Genomic DNA, 22,938 nt, shown 5'->3' with positions numbered 1-22,938 from the left:
TGGAACAATGAAATTGTACCTATTACAATTTATTTTGGGGGCCCAGAAAATATATCTAATTGAGATCACTGTAATGAGATCAAAACAAAACAAAACAATATGAAATGAAACAACTAAAATATAAAAGATAAAGTAAAATAAATAATAAATTAGAAGAAATGGGGGTTCATAGAACAAATCGATACTCTACAAATAAAATTATTTTGATCATGCACTGTGACTAACATTGAACACAAAAACTGCTTATTTGAAAAATACAAATTAAAAAAAGGTAATCACTTACACCCTGAAGTCTGTGAGCTGCTGCCATGCTTCCAGCGGAGTATTTAAGCCTCTCCTGCTGCGCACCATGTCCCACCTGCTATACGGGCGCCATGTTACACAATACACTGTCATGACAATCAGATTGGACTCGTTCCAGTAGCGGGAGTTACCCGGACGAAATAATACGTCTCCATTACATGATAAACTTTCAGTCAGTATTAGCAAGGGAGACAATAAAACGATAAACTACATACACTGTTCAAAAAAAAAGAAACGCACAGCTATATTTTTAGTAAATTTATTGTACCTAATAGAATTGATATATTTAATTTAATATCATAGATACAAATATGAAAGTTTGGAGCTCGATAGTCACATGTTGTCGTTGTACAAAGACACTGAGAACTGTTCATTGTCATGTCACATAAGGCCACATGATTGCGCGGAACTCAGTATCTCGTGTGACTGGCCCGGGCAGAAATCACAACTCTGCATCTCTTCGGCACTAACTGGATAAGTGTACGAATTCTGTGCTGCGGAATTCTGCGCCATTGTGCTTGTAACGCATTGGCCAGTTGTGGGAGTGTCTGCGGCGCGTTCTGACGTTGACGTACACGTCGATCGAGCTCATCCCAGAGATCTGGAAATCTCGACGACCAGGGCAAAATGTTGATGTTGACATTATGAAGGTGGTCTACCGTGACACGAGCTGTGTGTGGTGGAGTGTTATCCTGTTAAACAGCTCCCTCAATGATTGGAAGAAGGTGAGGTTGAATTTGAATCATGTAGCGATTTGCTGTCAATATTCCCAGAGCACCCCCCCCCCCCCCCCCCCCCCCCACCCACACACACACGACGATGAACACGTTGTCATTCATCTCGCCGATGAAGAAGAAATCGTGATTCATCGCTAAACCACACTCGTCTCCAGTTTTTCAAATCGTATCCCAAGTGTGTGGATCGATGCTCATGATAACAATCACTGGATTGTCTGATCCAGAATCCATTATTTACAGACCGCCGTTTTATAGCTGGTATAATACTGAGCGCGGCGTTAAACAACAAACAAACTATCATGTGCACCCAACACCATCATCCCGAGACAAGAGTGTCAACTCGCCTTTATCAAAGCCTAGTGTGGAAACCAGATTTTGATGTAGGCTAGTGGACCTGCTTACCTCGGCAGATGTTACCCCACCCCGACCCCTCATCCCCAACAGACAGAGAAGGAGTTGGAAATGGGGAAAAAACCACCTGTTTACTTAATACAGTTATTTGGTTTGTTGGTTGGTTTGTTGTTTAACGCCGCACTCAGAAATATTTCTGCTCTATGACGGCGGTCACCCGATCCCGTTTGTCGCCTCTTACGACAAGCATACTCGCTTTTTACGGCAAGCATGGTTTGATGAAGAGACATTCTATCCTGGATCTTCACGGGTCACTTAATAATAAAGTAAACGCACAAACAAGAACACGTTGGTGCGACATTGATACGTCTTGTTATTAGGCGCCATTGATGCAGGAACTTAACAAAACATTTTGTTGAACAGGAATGATTGTCTATCGCATTCTTATTGTTTGACAAACAGTAGGATAATGGCATTTGGGTGTCGTTTTGAATACGTACGGGGTATAGATTCTTTTCTTGCGAGATAATGTCTTTGCCGATCGCAAAATGTTTAACGAGGAATGAGTGAGTCGGGTTTAACGCCGTTTTGAACAGTATTCCAGTTATATCACGGAGTGAAAGCTTAATGTGGGAGGAAAGCCCGAAGTGATGCAGGTCCCAGACGTTTACCACTTTGGTGAAACCCACGAGAACGGGTATGGTGCTGACAAACCAAGAAACATAATCGGGGCGAACCTGGATTCGAGCCCACAATAAGGTTTCTGGCGTGCCAAAGGGACGCCGCGATATAACTTGAATACTCACTCAGTCATTGCTCTGTATACATTTTCTGTTTAAGTGTCATGTGTTCTCGATATATACCATAGATACGAGCCCTCGCGCTCACGAGCCAACTCACTCACTCGCTATTTTAGTAAGAGTACATGACTAGGAGATTTTATTTGGGATTAAATCAGGTTTATGTCAATATTTCGAAGGCATGTTTTTCAATTCGCGATCACTCGTGTCTTTCCGGTTACGGAATGTTATTGGTGACGAAATGCATAGTTACGTCACTATGTGACGTGTTCGTGTAGCCACTGTGACGTCATAAAGTGTACGTCACAATGCCCCTATTGCAAAGTCAAGCTGGGCCCCGTCTCTACATATCGCCATACAAAAAACAACAACTTTTGACGAGGTCAATATGCGAAAACAAGGACCCGAAGACCCGACCCCTGAGGTGGTCTGACCAGACCGGTACCGCAGGGGTCGGGTCCGAGGCTCCTTGTTTTCTCATATTGATCTCGTCAAAAGTCACCATTCGCTTTGTTATACATAATTTCAATTTAAAGTTTATCACAATAACTTCGTTGCGAACCATAAAATGTTAGTATACCAGAGACCCGTGAAGATTTCGGGGTAGAATTGGTCTTCAGCAACCCATACTTGCCGTAAAAGGCGACTATGATTGTCGTAAAAGGCGACCAACGGGATCGGGTGGTCAGGCTCGCTGACTTGGTTGATAAATGTCATCGATCCCAATTGCGTGGATCGATGCTCATGATGTCAATCACTGGATTGTCTGGTCCAGACTCGATTATTTTACAGACCGCCGTCATATAGCTGGAATATTGCGGCGTTAAACAACAAACCAACCAAATAGTATCCCAGACGCCATGTTGTTTTCTAGCAGGTGTCATCATTCATCACGTGGCAGGTCAATACTGATCATGTGACGAATCAATACTCGAAGTTAGTGTCAGTCACATGATTTGGGGTCAACATTGAAATGTATTACTTTGTAATGTGGTACGGATTAACCAACGGAATTGCAAGATTCTTAAAAGATATAAAGCGAAATAACTTGACAACGGGCACAGAGAGGCGGGAACAAGCTTTAAACTTTCAAAACGCAAACTTTGGAACATATACCTGACGTGTTGCCTTGGAAACGCAAAAATATATTATTTTTTTTAACTAGCAAAGGGCATCAGTCAGACGCTTGTCTGATGTGTGTACGAAATTTCATAATTTATATTGTGCACCTGAAGGAACAATCCTTCATTACGACACGATTTGGGGGCACGGGTGGCCCAGTCGTCTAAGTCGCCGCAATTCGCTGTGCAGAGTTGCGTCCCTTTGGCACGCCAGAAACCTAGGATTGTGGGTTCGAATCACGGTTCGCCCCGATTATATTCCAAGGTGTGTCAGCACCATTCCCGTGCTCGTGGGTTCCACCAAAGTGGTAAACGTCTGAGACCTGCATCACTTCGGGCTTTCCTCCCACATCAAGCTGACACACCGTGATGTGACTGGAATACTGTTAAAAGCGGTGAATCCACAAATGCACACCAGTAAAGAGATGTAAGTGACTTTTTCAAAAGGCTTTATACAAAGTTTCACATAAACCTCCGAAGAGAACCTAGTCTTTGTTTAACATTCGGTAAATCGTAAAACAAACGCTGGTTTATCCGACGCAACGAAGAGACAATATTGTGAATAAAACTTGATACAAAACAACGCCAGCCTCAGATAGCCTCCAAAGGCCTTCCGAGATAAATAAAAGCACGGCACTTACTTGAGTCCTGACTTAAATGGGCAAACACAAGAAAACAAGAACACCTTGACGCAAGACATCACCATAGTGCAACAATGCTCCCAGTGATAACACAATTATTAGAGCGAGGGTGAAACACGCGTACACCACATCTTTTATATAACAACACTACATACTACATTCGCACAGTTAAAAGGGATGTCCAACGTATAAGGGTGCAATACTGTTTAAAACAATAAATATCAATGAACACTCAGTGCCATTTAGAAAGTGGTCGAATGTAACAAATGTTATATTTCGGATAACACTTTCTTAGTTAAGTAGGGGCGGTCGGGTAGCCTAGTGGTTAAAGCGTTCGCTCGTCACGCCGAAGAACCGGGTTCGATTCCCGACATGGGTACAATGTGTGAAGCTCATTTCTGGTGTCTCCCGCCATGATATTGCTGGAATATTGCTGAAAGCGGCGTTAAACCATACTCACACACTCTTAGTAAAGTACAGATTCTCGTACTTTTTTGGGTTGAGTCCCGTCCGTGATTCGAACCCACACCGCCAGAGTGAGGCACATATAATTACGAGAATCTGTACTTTACTAAGAAAGTGTTATCCCAAATATAACATTTGTTACAATGAATGTCAACATTGAAAGATAACATGAACTCACGGATGGCCATTAGTCTCTGAAGCGTACGTAAAATGTCTTGCACGAAGTTACTGTAATCATGGTACAAAATGTGTGGGTCGTATTATTGTCGTAAAATGTTTTCCTTAGTTGAAGGAATTCAAGTCGTATTTCATGATATACATGTAATTGATATTCTTTTTACACAGATAACATATATACAATACATATACGTTAATCCAGAGGCCATATAATATCAAAGGAAAACATTTCACGACAATAATACGACCGACACATTTTGTACATACCATGATTACAGTAACTTCGTGCAAGATATTTTACGTACGCTTCAGAGACTATTGGCCATCCGTGAGTTTATGTTATCGTTAAACCAGCAGATGCACATACTTTGGACACACTGACAGTGCATCTATTTCCCTTTCGGTTGCCCATACGTCCCTTAGTCATTGCCAAAGAGAACAGCTCGTTAAACTCGATTTGTTATTCATAAACAAAGATAAAAAACTGAATGTTCAGATTGCGAATCCCAACTTAAAGGGAGGTAACTGCATGGCATTATGCGTAGCGCAAGCGCCGCCTACCCAGGAAACCAGACTTGGATCTGCGTTGCTTGGCAACTTCCGCCATGATTGTTTTTAGTTTACAAGATGGCGGATCTCGCCTTCACTGCGGTACCCGATAAACATTAGCTAAACCTTGTCATGGATAGAAATTAAGAATAAATTGTCACAGATAAGGTAAGCAAAACGTTCTGATTTGAAGTTTGAAGTTGTCACCTTGAGCATTTTGAAATCGTGGAAGTTATATTCGTCATAACCAATCTTGAAAGTAAATATGATCAATGAATTTGAGAGAGAAACATTGTCGATGTGTTGTAGATCTACTTCTTCAGAAGAGTTACTTGGCGAAATGATTTTAAATACCTAATGATCGTAGTTAATACAAGTAGCAAAGGTGACACAGCTCATTTTGTGCACTAGTTATTTTACTTTCTCTACATAGGATGCCGAGTTCAGTTTCATAAAAGGCCAAAAGAAGTATGCTCTCCACTGCTTCATTTATTGCCAATGTGTTTTGAATACATATTAGATTCTCATATATGCTTATGTTTTGAATGATAGAGCAATTCTTTGTCTGTATGTGATGCTATTATGCACTGTAGAGAATGATAAGTTATTTGCATTTGGACAATCTTTATTTTGTTAATTCCATGAATAGATCTAGATGAGAGATGGGTAGGATGTGTAAGGATGGGTGCACCTACAAACTACCTGATACCTATCTGCATGTTTCTTTGGTGCTGTGTATGTATAGCAGCATGAGAGAACATGACTATTTGTTGAACAGGGTGATGAAGCTCAAACTGAACAGTAAAAATTAAATCCGCTTGCATTTGTATGGTTTAATATGACTGAACATTCAAACTGAATTTCTAAGCATTTCATAAACTTTGTAAATTGGACATCAACACAGAAATATCACTAAATATTACTGTATTGCCATTTAGAAAGTAATCACTGGACTGTTGAAGACCAATTCTTATGAGAATCTTCAGGGGGCCTCCTACACTCAGTTGTCAAGCTGTTATTGAAATAATATACAATAATATAAAATAATATAATACATAATAATATACAATGAAGTATTGAGCCCAACATACACTTATGTTTTGTTTGATGGCAGAATGTGTCGATTTGTTGATTGAATACGATATAACTTTTAATGTTTCTGTAGTACAGAGGAAGACATAATCAAGCAAAATGCCTACTGCTGAAGTAGCCCAGCAGATGACCCCATCAACATATGGCAACATCGGGAAGGTGAAAACAGACCTTCTTCCTACTGGGGTGGCACCCACTGGCAGGGTCAACAAGAATGGACTGGAAGTTACAGAACAGCTGTTGTGGCAGGGCTGGGAACCTGGGAGAGAGTACACCAAGAATATTGTCCTCAAGAATGTGCAGATCAAAACACAAAAGCTTAGATACAAGTAAGCTCTTGTGATTTTTAATCTTTTGCATTGAGAGTTTTTAATGAAGGTTAGATCCATACCTCGGTAATCTCCAAATTAACAATATATTTCTTGTACTTACATTTATCAAGTACAACACTTCGAAACATTTATATCATCTTCAAATATTTCATTGTCCAACCTCATTAGTCAGGTTGTGAAATTAAAAGGATTTTCAGGACTGTATATTGTGCATCAATGTTCTTAAATTGTTTCTTATCTGATCCTATGTTTTGATTTGTTTCCAGAGTGCCAAGTTCCCGTTTCTTCAGCACTGTGTACCCAAAGCCTATTGTGCTGAGTGCTGGCACTAGTTTCACACTCCCGATCACATTCAGACCGCTGGAGAAAAAACAGTATGAGGACCAGATTCAGTTCAGGACAAAGGTGAGCTTTGATGCAGATGACAAAATGCAAACAAAGATAAAGTTTTAATGAAGTTGATGTGATTCTGAAAGTGATACCATGTTTGCATGCAGCGTTTAAGAACAAAAATAAATGGGATATGTTTATTTCTCTTCCAGGACGGGGATTTTGATATTCGTATCAAAGCTATTCTACCACAGACTGTCGTTAACAGCCCGGAACGTCTGGACTTTGACATGTGTGCCTCCAAGGACTTTGTGCACATGACATTTGATGTTGTCAACACTGGGTAAATATATAACATTTGTTGTCAACCCAGCAGAAGTAGATGACATTGGATGTTTTCAACATTGGTTGGATACAGGATGAATCATGATGATATGTGTGATACTTTTGTTATTCAAGGGATAAAATCATAAATACATGATGTTTGGTGTTGTCAACTCTGAATAAATACCTCAAATTTGCTGACACTGCATAAATACATTTCTTGTCAATGCTGGGTAAATAAATGACACTTGTTGTCAGTGCTGGGTAAATAAATGGTACTTGTCAATGCAGGGTAAATAAATAACATTTGTTGTCAATGCATGGTAAATATAACGTGTTGTCAATGCAGGGTAAATATAACGTGATGTCAATGCAGGGTAAATAAATAACGTGTTTTCAATGCCGGGTAAATGAATGATACTTGTTGTCAGTGCTGGGTAAATAAACAACACTTTTCAATGCAGGGTGAATAAATAACATTTCTTGTCAATGCAGGGTAAATATAATGTGTTGACAATGCAGGGTAAATAAATGACGCTTGTCAATGCAAGGTAAATTTGACAGCCTAGTTTCTGCCTTGTACTTCTGCAACTGTCAACAAAGGCTTGCTCTCCGAGTGTTTCAAACAAGGCTGTGTTTATGTTGATGTAGAGATGTAGAAACCAGCATTCAGTGGGAGGTGAAGGAGCCATTCGTCATCGAGCCGACAGAAGCCAACCTCCCTGTCCGATCCTCCTGTCAGTTCAAGGTCACGTTCAAACCAGAGGTAGCACCAGCAAATTGTCTACTCTTTACACAAGTTGGGAAAGTTTGAATTAGCGTGAACATCTCAGTTTCTTAACTCCTTAACTGTCAGAGAATTACATCTGATAATTGGTTGTTTATACTTTTTAGGACCACCTTTGTGGTCTACTGGTAGAGCAGAACATCCAGGGTTCGATCCCCGGCCGAGTCATACCAAAAGACGTTAAAAGATGGTACTTGTTGTTATCCTGTCTGGCGTTCGGCATTAAGGGGCTAAAACAAGGACTGGTCGGCTCGGATATTCATGTTAAACTGCGGCATGGTATCTCAGTGAGCTAGCACTATAAATCGGCATCAGTCCGTACTAGTACAAGCAGCCACACAAACACACACACGTACATGCACGTCGCTATATAAGTGCTATAATCTTGGACGCAACGTTAAACCCCATTTCACCTCACCTTTATACTTTTTATCTGGACTGCTCTGGTTCAATTAGTGTGGGTACTGATGTCATGCATTTTCTCCTAGGGAGCTACGGTCTATGAAGCTGAAGCCTTATGCAAGTACGGAGTCGATGGAACCTTGTCGAAAGTTACAAAACTGAGGGGAATTGGTAAGTCATGGTCTTGAAGATTTATTACAAATTATGGATATTGGCTAATGTTGAATTGCAATGTTTTTCAATAATGCTTCATGTACCACAAAATATTGCATGCATTCTTCAAACTGTAATTTGTTATGAACCTGACAATAAATGGACCCAAACATCGGACTTGCCCTGCACACTTTTGTGCACAATTTTGTAGTTGGCGGCCATTTTGTTTTGTTGCTATGGTCACAATTGCATGCATTATAGACACATTATATACCGGCAGCATGTCGCGAATAGTTTCGCATTTTTGTTCACATGAATCAGTTGCTAATTTCTGAAATTCTTAATTTCAATTTGACTTGTCCCTAAAGTAAACTTTGCCAACAAGATGAAAATATGCATGATTTTGAAAAACGCAATATTCCGGTATTTTCCAAACATATTGTGATAAGTAGTCATTAGTATTTCAAATCGTGGTAAACCGGTTAAAACCACTCACCTCTAATTATTACTGATCATTACATTGATTTATTTGAAAATTTGATTCTTGCATATTTTAAGTTTAAGTACATCAGTAATATGTGTCAAAGCTAGGGTTACATGGAATGTTTAGTCAGCCAATTAATACTTTTGAAATTGTACCTAACCTTGCTGTTATTGGTCGCCAGGTAAATATCCCCACCTGCTGGTGTCAAGCCCAGGTAAGCCTGCCAGCAACCTCAACAGAGACAACCTGGAGGCTGCAGTTCATTTTGGGAAGACGCCAGTGGGTTCTGGCATAACTAAGTGGGTGGAGCTTCACAATCTGTCTCCAGTAAGTAGCACACCGTTAGTTGGTCTTTGTCACAGTCAGTGTCCGAAATTACTGCTTGCCCGTGGCGTGTAACGTTTCTGTCGGGCTGCATGAAATCTTCGTCCACCTGCCCGACTATCTGGCAGATAATTTTAAGACCTCTTATCATTTATTCAGCATTATTATATCTCCTTGTAGATTCTTAAGTAGTTGTTTGCAATATTTCAACGGAACCCCGACATGATTTGTTTCATACTTTTTGCGATTTTTTCAATATTTGTAATGTCTGAATGCGGACAGGTAACTCTGAAGATGGGCAGGCAACACTAATGGGTCACCTGTCTGACTGTCTTATTGGGTTTTAAACTTATTTCAAACACTGGTTGTAGTTCTGAACTACAGGGGTTAATGGGGTAGCCAAGTAGTTAAAGCATTCGCTCAATGCACCATAGACCCGGGTTCAATACCCCACATGGGTGCAATGTGTGATGACAATCTTTAGGTGTCCACTACTGTGATATTCCTGGAATATTGCTAAAAGGGGCATTAAACCATACCCACTCACTCACTCTGTTCTACATATTTTGAAATGATAAGCCCACTCATCCGAGTTAAAATTTAGGATGGACGAGTAACATTTCCTTGTGGACTATTACCATTATTTAGGTGGCAACTCTATAGCAGATCATTTATGCTGACAAGTTAAAAATCAAAATAAATGTGTTACCCTGTACAAAGAAAATAACTACACAACTTATAATGTTACCTGGAAATGTGTCATTCAGTGTACTGAATATACATGATATGATACAGTGTGAAGAGTTATATTAACTCCCAGATTGTCCTTTTTAAGTAACTTGGGAGCACGAGTGGCCCAGTCGTATAAGGCTCCGTGATTCGCTATGCAGAGTTGCATCCCTTTGGCACGCCAGAAACCTATGATTGTTGGTTCGAATCCTTGTTCGCCCTGATTATGTTTCTAGGTTTGTCAGCACCATACCTGTGCTCGTAGGTTTCACCGAACTGGTAAACATCTGAGACCTGCATCACTTCGGGCTTTCCCCCCACATTAAGCTGACACGCTGCGATATAACTGGAATACTGTTAAAAGCGGCGTTAAACCCAACTCACTCACTTAAGTAACTCTTTGATGTATTATTACAGGTGCGGGCTCCATTCCGTGTAGAACACCCCACTGGTGTCAGCAGGATTGACACCGTGTTCCACTGTCCACAGAAGATGGGCATTGTTCCTCCCATGGCATCTGTCAGAATACCGGTCAGTCTTATCATGCAACTTATTAAGCATTAGAATTTACATACCAGTCTGCAACTTGAGCCAAAATTCCAGAAGGCAGTCGTATAGAAATGTCCTTTTGTTTTCGAGGGCTGAGATATTAATAGTCCTTTTGTTTTCGAGGGCTGAGATATTAATAGTCAATTGCAAATAGTGTCAGATTTGTTTTCAGATGGTGAAATATTTGGTCAGTCGGCAATCTCAGTAAGATCAGATATTATTTCTCACTACCACTAAACAAAGATCTAGTGACAGCCCATTATGGGTCATATCTGATTGACCTTTCGCGAAATTTGACCAATCAATGTAATGATTAACGAGAAGTCGACATTGACCAATCAGAAAGCAGCTTCTTCAAGCTATATGGCACTAACTTCAAACTGGCGACTTCCTTCCAGACTACTCAATGAATTGATTTTTTCTTGATACAAAATTTGAAAACTGAACAAAATAACATTTTGGAATGTCAAATAGATGGCCTAGACTGTATCGCCATGACTTTAGGTACAACTGACAGTCTACCCAACCATGGGGACATTAGGATACATATAAAATTGTTTTGAAGCAGTCTTTCAGGATGTTGGAGGTTACATACATGTTGAAGCAGAGATTGTTGCCCACATGTCACTGTTACTGTCTCACACAGTTGATGTTCAGCCCCAACACAGTCGACACAACCAGCATTGACTACTTCAACATCGCTGCAATTGGCAACATCAGCAAGAGCATTGTCAAGTGCATTGGTTCCTCCAAAGGTAGGCAGATCACTTCTCCAAGTCACTAGGGGTACGAGTGGACCGTCTATGGTGCTGCAGAGTTATGTCCTTTGAGCACGCCAGGAACTTATATTATTGTGGGATCAACCGGGTTCATCTCAGTTAATTCTCTAGGTTTGTCAGCACCATATCTGTGGTCGTGAGTTTCACCACAGCGGTAACTTGAGATCTGTGTCACTTCAGGCTTTGTGCCCACATCAAGTTGACATGTGATGTATCTGAAATAATGTTCAAAACAGTGCTAAACCGAAACTTGCTCACTCTCGTCTATAGGGTTTGGAAAATGCTGGGAATTGGCATCTAGTTCTAATCCACATAGTTTCACATGATACCCTTGAAGTGATGACCTGGCCAAGGGTGCAGCGTTTGAAAAGTGTGTGAAGTGTCTGAAAAAAGGGAGATTGCGTACCCCCAACACCCCTCCTCTTGAACCCATTGTTTTATCTCGAGAATGGTTTGAACTAGGTGTGAGCTTGTGTGTGGTAGGTGGAATTCAGTTACTGAAGTTTGAATACCAAAAGGAATAATGCAATCTCTCTTGAAGGTCCAACAGTACAACTCAGCTCCAGCATCATCAACTTCATGGAGGTTGATGTGGATCAGACCGGGACTCGCACCGTGGACATCGTCAACAGTAGTGATGTGGAGGCAGTGTACCAGGTACATAACATAGACTCAATGTCCATTATATATAGTTTCATTTCATTATTTCAGCCCCTGGGTGGACTCTAGGTCACTCACTCACTCACTCACTCACTCACTCACTCACTCACTCATTCACTCACTGTTTACCTGTCTCTTCTTGCAAGTGAAAAAGCCAAGCTTCTTTAGAACTCCACAACTCACTCACTCACTCACTCACTCACTCACTCACTCACTCACTCACTCACTCACTCACTCACTGTTTACCTGTCTCTTCTTGCAAGTGAAAAAGCCAAGCTTCTTAAGAACTCCACAGAATTAATATCCCACCATGTTTATTCTTCCCTCCAGTTTATGATCGACTGTGATGAGAGCGTGTTCAAGTTCCAGTACATGTCTGGTGTCCTCAAACCCAACTCTCAGCAGACCGTCATCCTCCAGTTCACGCCCAGCCACCCCATCAACTACTACAGGAGGGTGACCTGCCTCATCCACAACCAGGTTGGAGGACCACTGCGTGACTAATAGATTCTAGGACCAAAATGTTCTTGTATAGGTTTTGTTCCCACACTTAATTGATGACCGCATGGGTAAAAACTACACCCAAAATCATTGCTAATTCACATTTGGAAATATGGTCTTCATCCAATAAGTTTTATGTGTCTAAGTTATTTAATCTTGAAGACCGTTATTTCCAGTTTCTATTAATTATGTTGCATTTAATATTAAATTTTTAATGTGTCATTTCAACAAAATCTTTCTTATGAATTTTATCAGGAATAGGGCAACCTTCTTTTTTTTAAATTTTCGATGAAAATAATTATAATATTTTAGTTTAGTTTTATTTCTATTTGCTTGAGTGCCCTATCTTTGACAGATAAATAAAAGCTGTACAATTTTCTTTTTTAAATAACCAAATAGGACTTCACTCTTCAGATACATGTATTTTTATTACATATGCAAGCTGATTGGTTGGTGAAAATTGGTAAAGCAAAAAATCAATAACATGTAGCCCATATAATTTCCACTGTATTGTGTGTGTGAAGTATAGCCAGACTACAGAGACATGTAACACAGATATGCACCTGGCACATCTGACCGATCCATCCAGCATTAATGTGTGTACTCCTGGTTGTGTCCCCAGGGTCCTCTGTTCCTGGACATCCTCGGCACATGTCACTCCGAGATGGTCAAGCCAGCGGTCCTGCTGAAGAAACATCTTGACCGTTTCAAGATGCATGTGGAGAGAGGCTTCTCTATGTACTCCCCAGAGGTAAGGAGCTGGTCAAACCAGCACTGCATGGACACCTGTAGCTCACTGGTTGGATAGTTTGTTAGTTTGTTTGTTTGTTGACACTGCACTTGGCAATACTCCAGCTATGTGACACTTGTCTGTAAATAATCGAGTCTAGAACAGACTGCCTGTGTTCGACCACATGAGCATCGATCTACACAATTGGGATATGATGACATGCTTCAACCAAGTCATTGAGTCTGAACACCAATCCCGTTGGATGTATAGTGCTTTGGTGGATCACTGCATTGACAATTGTAGCTCACTGATATCATTGTGTTATAGCATTGGCTATAAGTGTGATATTTCATGGAAGCACACTTCAGATTGTTTGATAAATATCGAATTATCTTCAAATTATTTTGAACAATTCACTCCACTGAAGTAGTCTTAAGGAAGAGATGAATAAGTGCTGTGAATTACTTTTTAAGCCATGTTCTTTAGGAATGAATGAATAGTTACTACTTTGAAAACAGAAAGAAAAAAATAAGCATTTGGCTTGATAAACACCTTTGTCGTCCTGGTAACATGGTGATGTAGATTCTGCATGTGCACTGTGCACCGCCTGCTGCTGTGTAGTGACTAGTTGTGTCTGGGACATGTACCAATAGTAGGAGTGTCATGGCGATGAGATGGTGGTATTACCATGTTCAACTTGACACCTATGCAAAGCAAACTCTGAGTAGCCTCCCCTGTTTGAAGCAGATGTTCTTTGTTGTGAATTTGCAACTTGTTTCAAAGCACGTTATTCTTTATCAGTGGTAATGAAATAAACAGTTTATGATGTGGATATTTTTGTATCAACCCCATACGCTTTTCAAAACTTTTGCTATCAGTCATAGACTGATTTAGAGATCTTGTGGTGACGTAACAATAGTCTTCTCTATGTATATTCTACATGTGACACACTGCATGTTTTACCTAGCCTCAGTACTATACCAGTGAGAGCTTCTGTATATCCTCCCTTGTGTTTGCACTGCGTATGTTTGTTGTGCACAGCAACTGAATGAGCTGCTGAGAGAAGGCAAGCTGGAGACTGACGAGGAAGGAGCCATCAGGATAGCCCAGGTACGTCACAGAACATAGCAGTGACACTATGTCTTGTTGGTGGCCATCTTGGATTTGCACACAGTGTAATTGTTCCTGTTATTCATATGTGTCTACGATGATCGTTCTTTTTCTGATTTTATGTGATGCCTTTAGACTTATTTAAGGCATTATTCATTAACTGGCCATTAAATTATTAAATGTTTGAATTAAATTATGCGTATTTTTATCCTTTCTTTTGGTTTTAAAGTCCTTTTTTTTAAATTAAGAATTAAAGAAAATAAAGAGCTCTTCGATCAGCAAATCAACACCTGCTATCTGTTCCTCAGTATAGACTTTCCAGCTATGGACTGAAGACTTTCAGTGTGGCTGCCCAAAGTTATGGAATGATCTTCCACTTGAGATTAGACTTTCCTCAACATTTCAATCATTCAAAGCAAAACTAAAGACACATTTGTTCAAAAAGGCTTTCCGGAGTGACATTTGAATGTAGCGCTTTGAGCATGAACTTCTACATGGAGGCTAGCGCATTATAAGTGCACATTATTATTATTACCTCACATCAAAGTGTTCATATTCTTGTCACCTGTTGGCATTTTAACCAAGAAAGTCTTTAAAAAAAAAATGTTTATTTTACCATATACATATTGTATATTTCTCTTATTAGCTATTCTTTGCAAGATTTTCAATCCTTTCAATAAAATTAAAACTTTCCAATGATTGTGAGACATTTTGTAAGGACTTTACCAGTGTTGTGTGAGGTCTAACCACAATGATTTCACTTACTGAACTCTATATGTTGTTCCAGCGGACCAGAGTGACACTTTTACTGCCTGACATGGTACTTCCTCTTTTGACTATAGCTGTTGTAGCTAAGTGTTTCCTAGTCTCCTAATACTGTTTGTAGCTAGTAGACGGTCCTACTGCCACTAAGTCTCACTAGGCATGTAGGGCTGATAGATTTAACAGTGTTAGAAATTAGCACTAGTCCTATAGTCATTGTGAACTACTCAATAGTTAAGGTATCATAAGGACTAGTAGACATTTGTGTTTTGCTACTTGTTAATATTATAAGGATTAGTGGACTAGAAATGTTAGTTTCCAAGTAGTTTATCGGGAGCTTGTCAGTGTCTAGAAATAGGAAGAATACACCTTTCTAGAAATGAAATCTGATATATTGTTAATTAAGAAAGATAATTGTAATGTAAAATTATTTTATGATTGTCTGAAATAGGCTTGAGGTAAATGTATATTTGTATACTTGTGCAACGCGAGCTTAGCACTACAATGATTGTTACTCCCATATTTAACATAGACTTCAGACAGTCATAGAGCTGAGATGGCTTTGTGCAAGAGGGCCCTGTGTTTTTAGCTGTACCAGAGACATACAGCACATGCGTCATAGCTTCGAAATAGGTTTAACTTTCGTAGTATTTTTCAGATGTATGGAATACAATCCTAACCTTTCTATGTCAAAGATTATGATTATACATATTTCATTGTATACAACTATAATTCTTTCTCTTGATGAACTGAACTTAATAATTAAATGCTAATCATGAACTGTTTATAATTATGATTGTATTTCTAAACGCTGTAGGGGGCACAGGTGGCCCAGTCGTCTAAGGCGTCGCAATTCGCTGTGCAGAGTTGCGTCCCTTGGGCATGCCAGAAACGTATGATTGAGGTTCGAATCCAGATTCACCCCGATTAGGTTTCTCAGCACCATACCTGTGCTCGTGGGTTTCACCGAAGTGGTAAACGTCTGAGACCTGCATCACTTCGGGCTTTCCTCCCACATTAAGCTGACACGCCGTGGTATAACTGGAATACTGTTAAAAGCGGCGTTAAACCCAACTCACTCACTCTAAACGCTGTAACACCTTGTCTAAGAGGAACCATTGTGATGCATGCTCTTACAAGGAGATGTGGTTTCTTTTCATGAATTCTTTGTTGATCTCTATAGAGATTTCTGTGTAGACATGAAGTGAGTGAGTATTGTTTTATGCCACTTATAGCAATATTCCAGCAATATCACAACGGGGGACACCAGAAATGGATTTCACACATTGTACCCATTTGGGAAAAGAACCTGAGCCTTCGGCGTGATGAGCGAACACTTTTACCTCTAGGCTACCCCACCACTGTAGACATAGAGATATAGTATAGTAGACACACTGTTATGTAGAGTGTTAGTAGATTAGTTTGTCATAGAGTTTTCTTTAAACATCTTTTCATTAGATTTTGGGTCGGTCGGGTAACCTTGTGGTTAAAGCGTTTGCTCGTCATGCAGAAGACCCGGGTTCGATTCCTGACATGGGTAAAATGTGTGAAGTCCATTTCTGGTGTCCCCCGCCATGATATTGCTGGAATATTGCTAAAAGCGGCGTAAAACCGTACTCACTCATTAGATTTTTGTGTTGACACCTAATCTGTTATTGGTGTGTTATTAAATATTTTACAAGACTTGGGTTCTGACTGGTGTAATGTTGAATTGTACAGTACAAACAATGAAAGATGCTTCAGAGTTTGATTGACAGCTTTTTAAATGCATAACAGGATGACACAAGAAAATAATTCGAAACAGGTGTTTTAATAGAAAGATTCTTGCATTGTATTTTCAGATGTAAATAGATAATGTTAGCAAGAGACTCTAGCTTCTAACGTAAAAACGATCATGGTAAGTCTGAAACAGAACTGATATGATGGTTTTGCCTGTGTTTCCAGACGGAGCCAGTCGAGATGAAGGAGAACGAAGCACTGACACCAAGCATCCCTCCGACAGAAGAGTACTTCAATGATGGATTCCACTGTGACCTTGTAGTAAGTTCAGTACTTGTACCTTCCCTTGTCAGGATTCCAGAGTAGATTTTGTCTGGTTGACAAAGAAGACTTCTTGGATGGGGTGGTCAGTGAATTGGTTTATTGTGTGTCAGTCAGCATACCGTGACAAAATGGATCATTGTTCATGATATTAATCACTGGCTTGTCTGGTCCAGATTTGATAATTTAATGGATGCTTTCATTTATGTGAAATATTGAGTGTTGCATTACACAAACAGAAACTTGAACATTCAGTGTATGTTAGGGTCCATCCATATCTGTTATATGGTGAGTTGGCTCATGTGTTTTGACTTCTGGATGATGATAAGTGTAGGTTGGAAGATCTTTATATAGCAGGCCCCTAGAACCTGATATATCCAAAAAACGATAATTGTTTGCCAATTTGTTTCTTTTTCTCCCCTTTTCCTTCTAAAATTCACAGTATTGACCATTGTGTTTGACTGGCACTTTGGTAGACTGGCACTGGTCAGATATACAATAGAAGGTAGAAGTTGATGGACTTGTGGTATTGAAATAAATAATGGCACTTAAAATTCCAGAACTTTGTCCCACATGTGAGCACAGATGTCAACTTGGCTGACTTTGGAAACTGTCAGAATCTGAGAGTCATTGAAGACAAGGTGAGATAGGCGTTAGCTTTAAATGACTATGATATGGATTTTGATGTCATTTATCATTCTTCTGAAGCTGTATAAAATTCATATTATTGGTCATTTGAAATGTCTTAAGATAAGATTTTTGATCAATATAGAACGTTTTGGGGACACATTTTCTGTCATCTACATCCAAGCTTAATGCTTTGCATCATACATGAGAAAATGTAGCACATGAAGAGATGTGTGCTTTTCATTATTATCAGTGTATTAAATGCTACTTGGAGATATAATCACTCGGAAATATTTTCTCAATTAGAAATTTTCCAATCTCAATAAAATCAGATCTTACTTTTTGCTACCACTAAACAAAGATCTGAGGACATCCTAATACATGTCATTTTAGGAGGCCTTTCACAAACTTTGACCAAGAAATGTCTAACAACAATTCTACATTAGCCAATCAGAAAGCAGCTTTCTCGAACTTTTTTCGGCACTAGTTTCAAACAGGTGACTTTCATTCAAGATTACGCTTTGCACAATATTTTGACAACTGAACTAAAGAACATTCCGGAATGTCTCATAGATGGCCAAGATTGTATAGCAGTACTTCCCACGGGCTATGCATAGTCTCTTCGGTTCACATGTTATCCTACTGAAGTGAGAGACAGACGATGATATTGACGGAATCAGTTGTACAGTCTGTAACTGATCTGGTAAGCGACTCTCTGATTGGTCAGATGAAAGGTTGTTATGACGTAAACCTATAATGGGATGTCCTCAGATCTTTGTTCAGCACAAGCAGAAACTAAGATCTGATTTTAATGTGATTGAAATGTTCCCTTGAAATGCAACGTTGATGTGATTGTTGTGATCCTTTCCAGACTGTGAATGTCACCAACCATACCAAGGGCAAGGTCACAGTGCAGTGGATGGGAGGTAAGGATAAATGCTTTTACCATGTTTACCATTCTCATGTTCAGTTAATGTCGATTGAGTTTACTGTTGTTCAACATTGCCTGGGTGTAAGTGATGTAGAAGCTGATGCTGCTGATGTTGTACGTTGCAGATGGCAGTCACATGTTCTCGGTCTACCCCACTGTCATGGACATCCCACCCCTCAAGAGCTGCTCCTTCCGAGTGTCATTCAAGCCGGTGAGTGGTCTCTGTCTGTCTGTCTGTCTGTCTGTGTCTGTCTCTCTCTGATTGTCTCTGTCTGTCTCTTTCTGTCTTTGTTTGTCTGTCTGTCTGTCTCTGTGTATGTCTCTGTCTGTCTTTCTGTCTGACTCTGTCTCTGTCTCTCTTGGTTTGTCTGTCTGTCTGTCTTAGTGTCTGTCTGACTCTGTCTCTGTCTGTGTCTGTATGTCTGTCTGTCTGTCTTTGTATGTCTCTGTCTGACTGTCTCTGTTTGTCTGTGTGTCTGCCTGTGTTCGTCTGTCTGTGTCTGTCTGTCCAACTGTCTCTGTATGTCTGTCTGTGTCTCTGTCTCTCTTGGTTTGTCTGTCTGTCTGAGTGTCCGTCTGCCTGTGTCTGTATGTCTTTGTCTGTCTGTCTTTGTATGTCTCTGTCTGACTCTGTCTCTGTTTGTCTGTCTGTCTGTGTCTGTCTGTGTTTGTCTTTCTGTCTCTGTGTATGTCTCTGTCTGTATCTGTCTGTCAAACTGTCTGTGTATGTCTGTCTGTGTCTGTCCCTCCCTTTGTCTGTCTGTGTCTGTCTGTCTGTCTCTGTGTCTGTGTCAGTGACTCAAGATCCAGTGGAATGAATGAAGTGGTGGTTGGGCAGTCTTGTGCTTTTTAGACACTTTTGATTGTTTCTGCATTTTAAGAAACAGATACGAAACCTTATAGGCCTGATTCTACTAGTGTCAGATCCGTTGCTTCTTCCAGAATGCCCCGAACCAGCTGTACGGAGCCGAGCTGGAGTGTTTTGTGTTCTACAAGAGCCTGCGTGACTATCGTCTGGTGGAGGATGTCACCCACTGCCCACCATGGTGTCTGACTGTCAGCTGTACAGGTATGTCTTATGATGCACGTCTTATGTGGGAACTGTTTATTATGCACGCTTCACACATACCAGTGTATGCATGTCTTATGTGGGAACTGTTTATTATGCATGCTTCACACATACCTGTGTGTACATGTCTTATGTGGGAACTGTTTATCATGCATGCTTCACACATACCAGTGTGTACATGTCTTATGTGGGAACTGTTTATCATGCATGCTTCACACATACCAGTGTGTACATGTCTTATGTGGGAACTGTTTATCATGCATGCTTCACACATACCTGCGTGTACATGTCTTATGTAGGAACTGTTTATGATGCATGCTTCCCACATACCAGTGTGTACATGTCTTATGTAGGAACTGTTTATCATGCATGCTTCCCACATACCTGTGTGTACATGTCTTATGTAGGAACTGTTTATCATGCATGCTTCCCACATACCTGTGTGTACATGTCTTATGTGGGAACTGTTTATCATGCATGCTTCACACATACCTGTGTGTACATGTCTTATGTAGGAACTGTTTATCATGCATGCTTCCCACATACCTGTGTGTACATGTCTTATGTAGGAACTGTTTATCATGCATGCTTCCCACATACCTGTGTGTACATGTCTTATGTAGGAACTGTTTATCATGCATGCTTCCCACATACCTGTGTGTACATGTCTTATGTAGGAACTGTTTATCATGCATGCTTCACACATACCAGTGTGTACATGTCTTATGTAGGAACTGATTATCATGCATGCTTCACACATACCAGTGTGTACATGTCTTATGTAGGAACTGTTTATCATGCATGCTTCACACATACCAGTGTGTACATGTCTTATGTGGGAACTGTTTATCATGCATGCTTCACACATACCTGTGTGTACGTGTATTATGTAGGAACTGTTTATGATGCATGCTTCACACATACCAGTGTGTACATGTCTTATGTAGGAACTGTTTATCATGCATGCTTCACACATACCAGTGTGTACATGTCTTATGTAGGAACTGTTTATCATGCATGCTTCACACATACCAGTGTGTACATGTCTTATGTAGGAACTGTTTATCATGCATGCTTCACACATACCAGTGTGTACATGTCTTATGTAGGAACTGTTTATCATGCATGCTTCCCACATACCTGTGTGTACATGTCTTATGTAGGAACTGTTTATCATGCATGCTTCACACATACCAGTGTGTACATGTCTTATGTGGGAACTGTTTATGATGCATGCTTCACACATACCAGTGTGTACATGTCTTATGTAGGAACTGTTTATCATGCATGCTTCACACATACCTGTGTGTACATGTCTTATGTAGGAACTGTTTATCATGCATGCTTCACACATACCTGTGTGTACATGTCTTATGTAGGAACTGTTTATCATGCATGCTTCACACATACCAGTGTGTACATGTCTTATGTAGGAACTGTTTATCATGCATGCTTCACACATACCAGTGTGTACATGTCTTATGTAGGAACTGTTTATCATGCATGCTTCACACATACCAGTGTGTACATGTCTTATGTGGGAACTGTTTATGATGCATGCTTCACACATACCTGTGTGTACATGTATTATGTGGGAACTGTTTATCATGCATGCTTCACACATACCAGTGTGTACATGTCTTATGTAGGAACTGTTTATCATGCATGCTTCACACATACCTGTGTGTACATGTCTTATGTAGGAACTGTTTATCATGCATGCTTCACACATACCTGTGTGCACATGTCTTATGTGGGAACTGTTTATCATGCATGCTTCACACATACCAGTGTGTACATGTCTTATGTAGGAACTGTTTATCATGCATGCTTCACACATACCAGTGTGTACATGTCTCATGTAGGAACTGTTTATCATGCATGCTTCACACATACCTGTGTGTACATGTCTTATGTAGGAACTGTTTATGATGCATGCTTCACACATACCTGTGTGTACATGTCTTATGTAGGAACTGTTTATGATGCATGCTTCACACATACCTGTGTGTACATGTCTTATGTAGGAACTGTTTATGATGCATGCTTCCCACATACCTGTGTGTACATGTCTTATGTAGGAACTGTTTATCATGCATGCTTCACACATACCTGTGTGTACATGTCTTATGTAGGAACTGTTTATCATGCATGCTTCACACATACCTGTGTGTACGTGTATTATGTGGGAACTGTTTATGATGCATGCTTCACACATACCTGTGTGTACATGTCTTATGTGGGAACTGTTTATGATGCATGCTTCACACATACCTGTGTGTACATGTCTTATGTGGGAACTGTTTATGATGCATGCTTCACACATACCTGTGTGTACATGTATTATGTGGGAACTGTTTATGATGCATGCTTCACACATACCTGTGTGTACATGTCTTATGTAGGAACTGTTTATCATGCATGCTTCACACATACCTGTGTGTACATGTATTATGTGGGAACTGTTTATGATGCATGCTTCACACATACCTGTGTGTACATGTCTTATGTAGGAACTGTTTATCATGCATGCTTCACACATACCTGTGTGTACATGTATTATGTGGGAACTGTTTATGATGCATGCTTCACACATACCTGTGTGTACATGTCTTATGTAGGAACTGTTTATCATGCATGCTTCACACATACCTGTGTGCACATGTATTATGTGGGAACTGTTTATGATGCATGCTTCACACATACCTGTGTGTACATGTCTTATGTAGGAACTGTTTATTATGCATGCTTCACACATACCTGTGTGTACATGTATTATGTGGGAACTGTTTATCATGCATGCTTCACACATACCTGTGTGTACATGTATTATGTAGGAACTGTTTATGATGCATGCTTCACACATACCTGTGTGTACATGTATTATGTGGGAACTGTTTATGATGCATGCTTCACACATACCTGTGTGTACATGTCTTATGTAGGAACTGTTTATCATGCATGCTTCACACATACCTGTGTGTACGTGTATTATGTGGGAACTGTTTATGATGCATGCTTCACACATACCAGTGTGTACATGTCTTATGTGGGAACTGTTTATCATGCATGCTTCACA

At 40.1% G+C, this 22,938-nt stretch overlaps 2 protein-coding genes across 4 annotated transcripts in view; one reads left to right on the top strand and one right to left on the bottom strand.

Annotated features, from left to right (window-relative positions):
* Positions 1–946, bottom strand: part of LOC139464157 (chitin synthase chs-1-like) — a 29,611-nt gene extending 28,665 nt beyond the window's left edge. The window contains exon 1 of the mRNA XM_071245686.1: positions 788–946. Coding sequence (XP_071101787.1) covers positions 788–946 — 159 coding nt within the window. The remainder of the gene's footprint in view (positions 1–787) is intronic.
* Positions 947–5,213: 4,267 nt separating this feature from the next.
* LOC139463822 (cilia- and flagella-associated protein 65-like) overlaps positions 5,214–22,938 on the top strand; it is a 46,838-nt gene continuing 29,113 nt past the window's right edge. Inside the window, exons 1-19 of one of the 3 annotated variants that reach the window (XM_071245169.1) lie at positions 5,214–5,312; positions 6,315–6,565; positions 6,835–6,973; positions 7,111–7,241; positions 7,874–7,988; positions 8,498–8,582; positions 9,230–9,375; positions 10,519–10,632; positions 11,297–11,405; positions 11,971–12,086; positions 12,420–12,569; positions 13,213–13,341; positions 14,362–14,430; positions 15,218–15,250; positions 17,137–17,232; positions 17,793–17,873; positions 18,731–18,785; positions 18,916–19,001; positions 19,733–19,859. In XM_071245169.1, coding sequence (XP_071101270.1) covers positions 6,336–6,565; positions 6,835–6,973; positions 7,111–7,241; positions 7,874–7,988; positions 8,498–8,582; positions 9,230–9,375; positions 10,519–10,632; positions 11,297–11,405; positions 11,971–12,086; positions 12,420–12,569; positions 13,213–13,341; positions 14,362–14,430; positions 15,218–15,250; positions 17,137–17,232; positions 17,793–17,873; positions 18,731–18,785; positions 18,916–19,001; positions 19,733–19,859 — 2,011 coding nt within the window. In that variant the 5' untranslated portion in view covers positions 5,214–5,312; positions 6,315–6,335. Of the gene's footprint in view, positions 5,313–6,309; positions 6,566–6,834; positions 6,974–7,110; positions 7,242–7,873; positions 7,989–8,497; positions 8,583–9,229; positions 9,376–10,518; positions 10,633–11,296; positions 11,406–11,970; positions 12,087–12,419; positions 12,570–13,212; positions 13,342–14,361; positions 14,431–15,217; positions 15,251–17,136; positions 17,233–17,792; positions 17,874–18,730; positions 18,786–18,915; positions 19,002–19,732; positions 19,860–22,938 lie in introns of all 3 variants that reach the window. The other 2 variants (XM_071245168.1, XM_071245170.1) reach the window with 2 other exon arrangements.

The sequence above is a fragment of the Haliotis cracherodii genome, unplaced genomic scaffold, assembly GCF_022045235.1.
Source record: "Haliotis cracherodii isolate W230 unplaced genomic scaffold, xgHalCrac1.p SCAF_16, whole genome shotgun sequence".
Classification (NCBI taxonomy): Eukaryota; Metazoa; Mollusca; class Gastropoda; order Lepetellida; family Haliotidae; genus Haliotis; species Haliotis cracherodii.
Note: the sequence above shows the minus strand (reverse complement) of the source record. Positions and strands in the feature narration are given on the sequence as shown.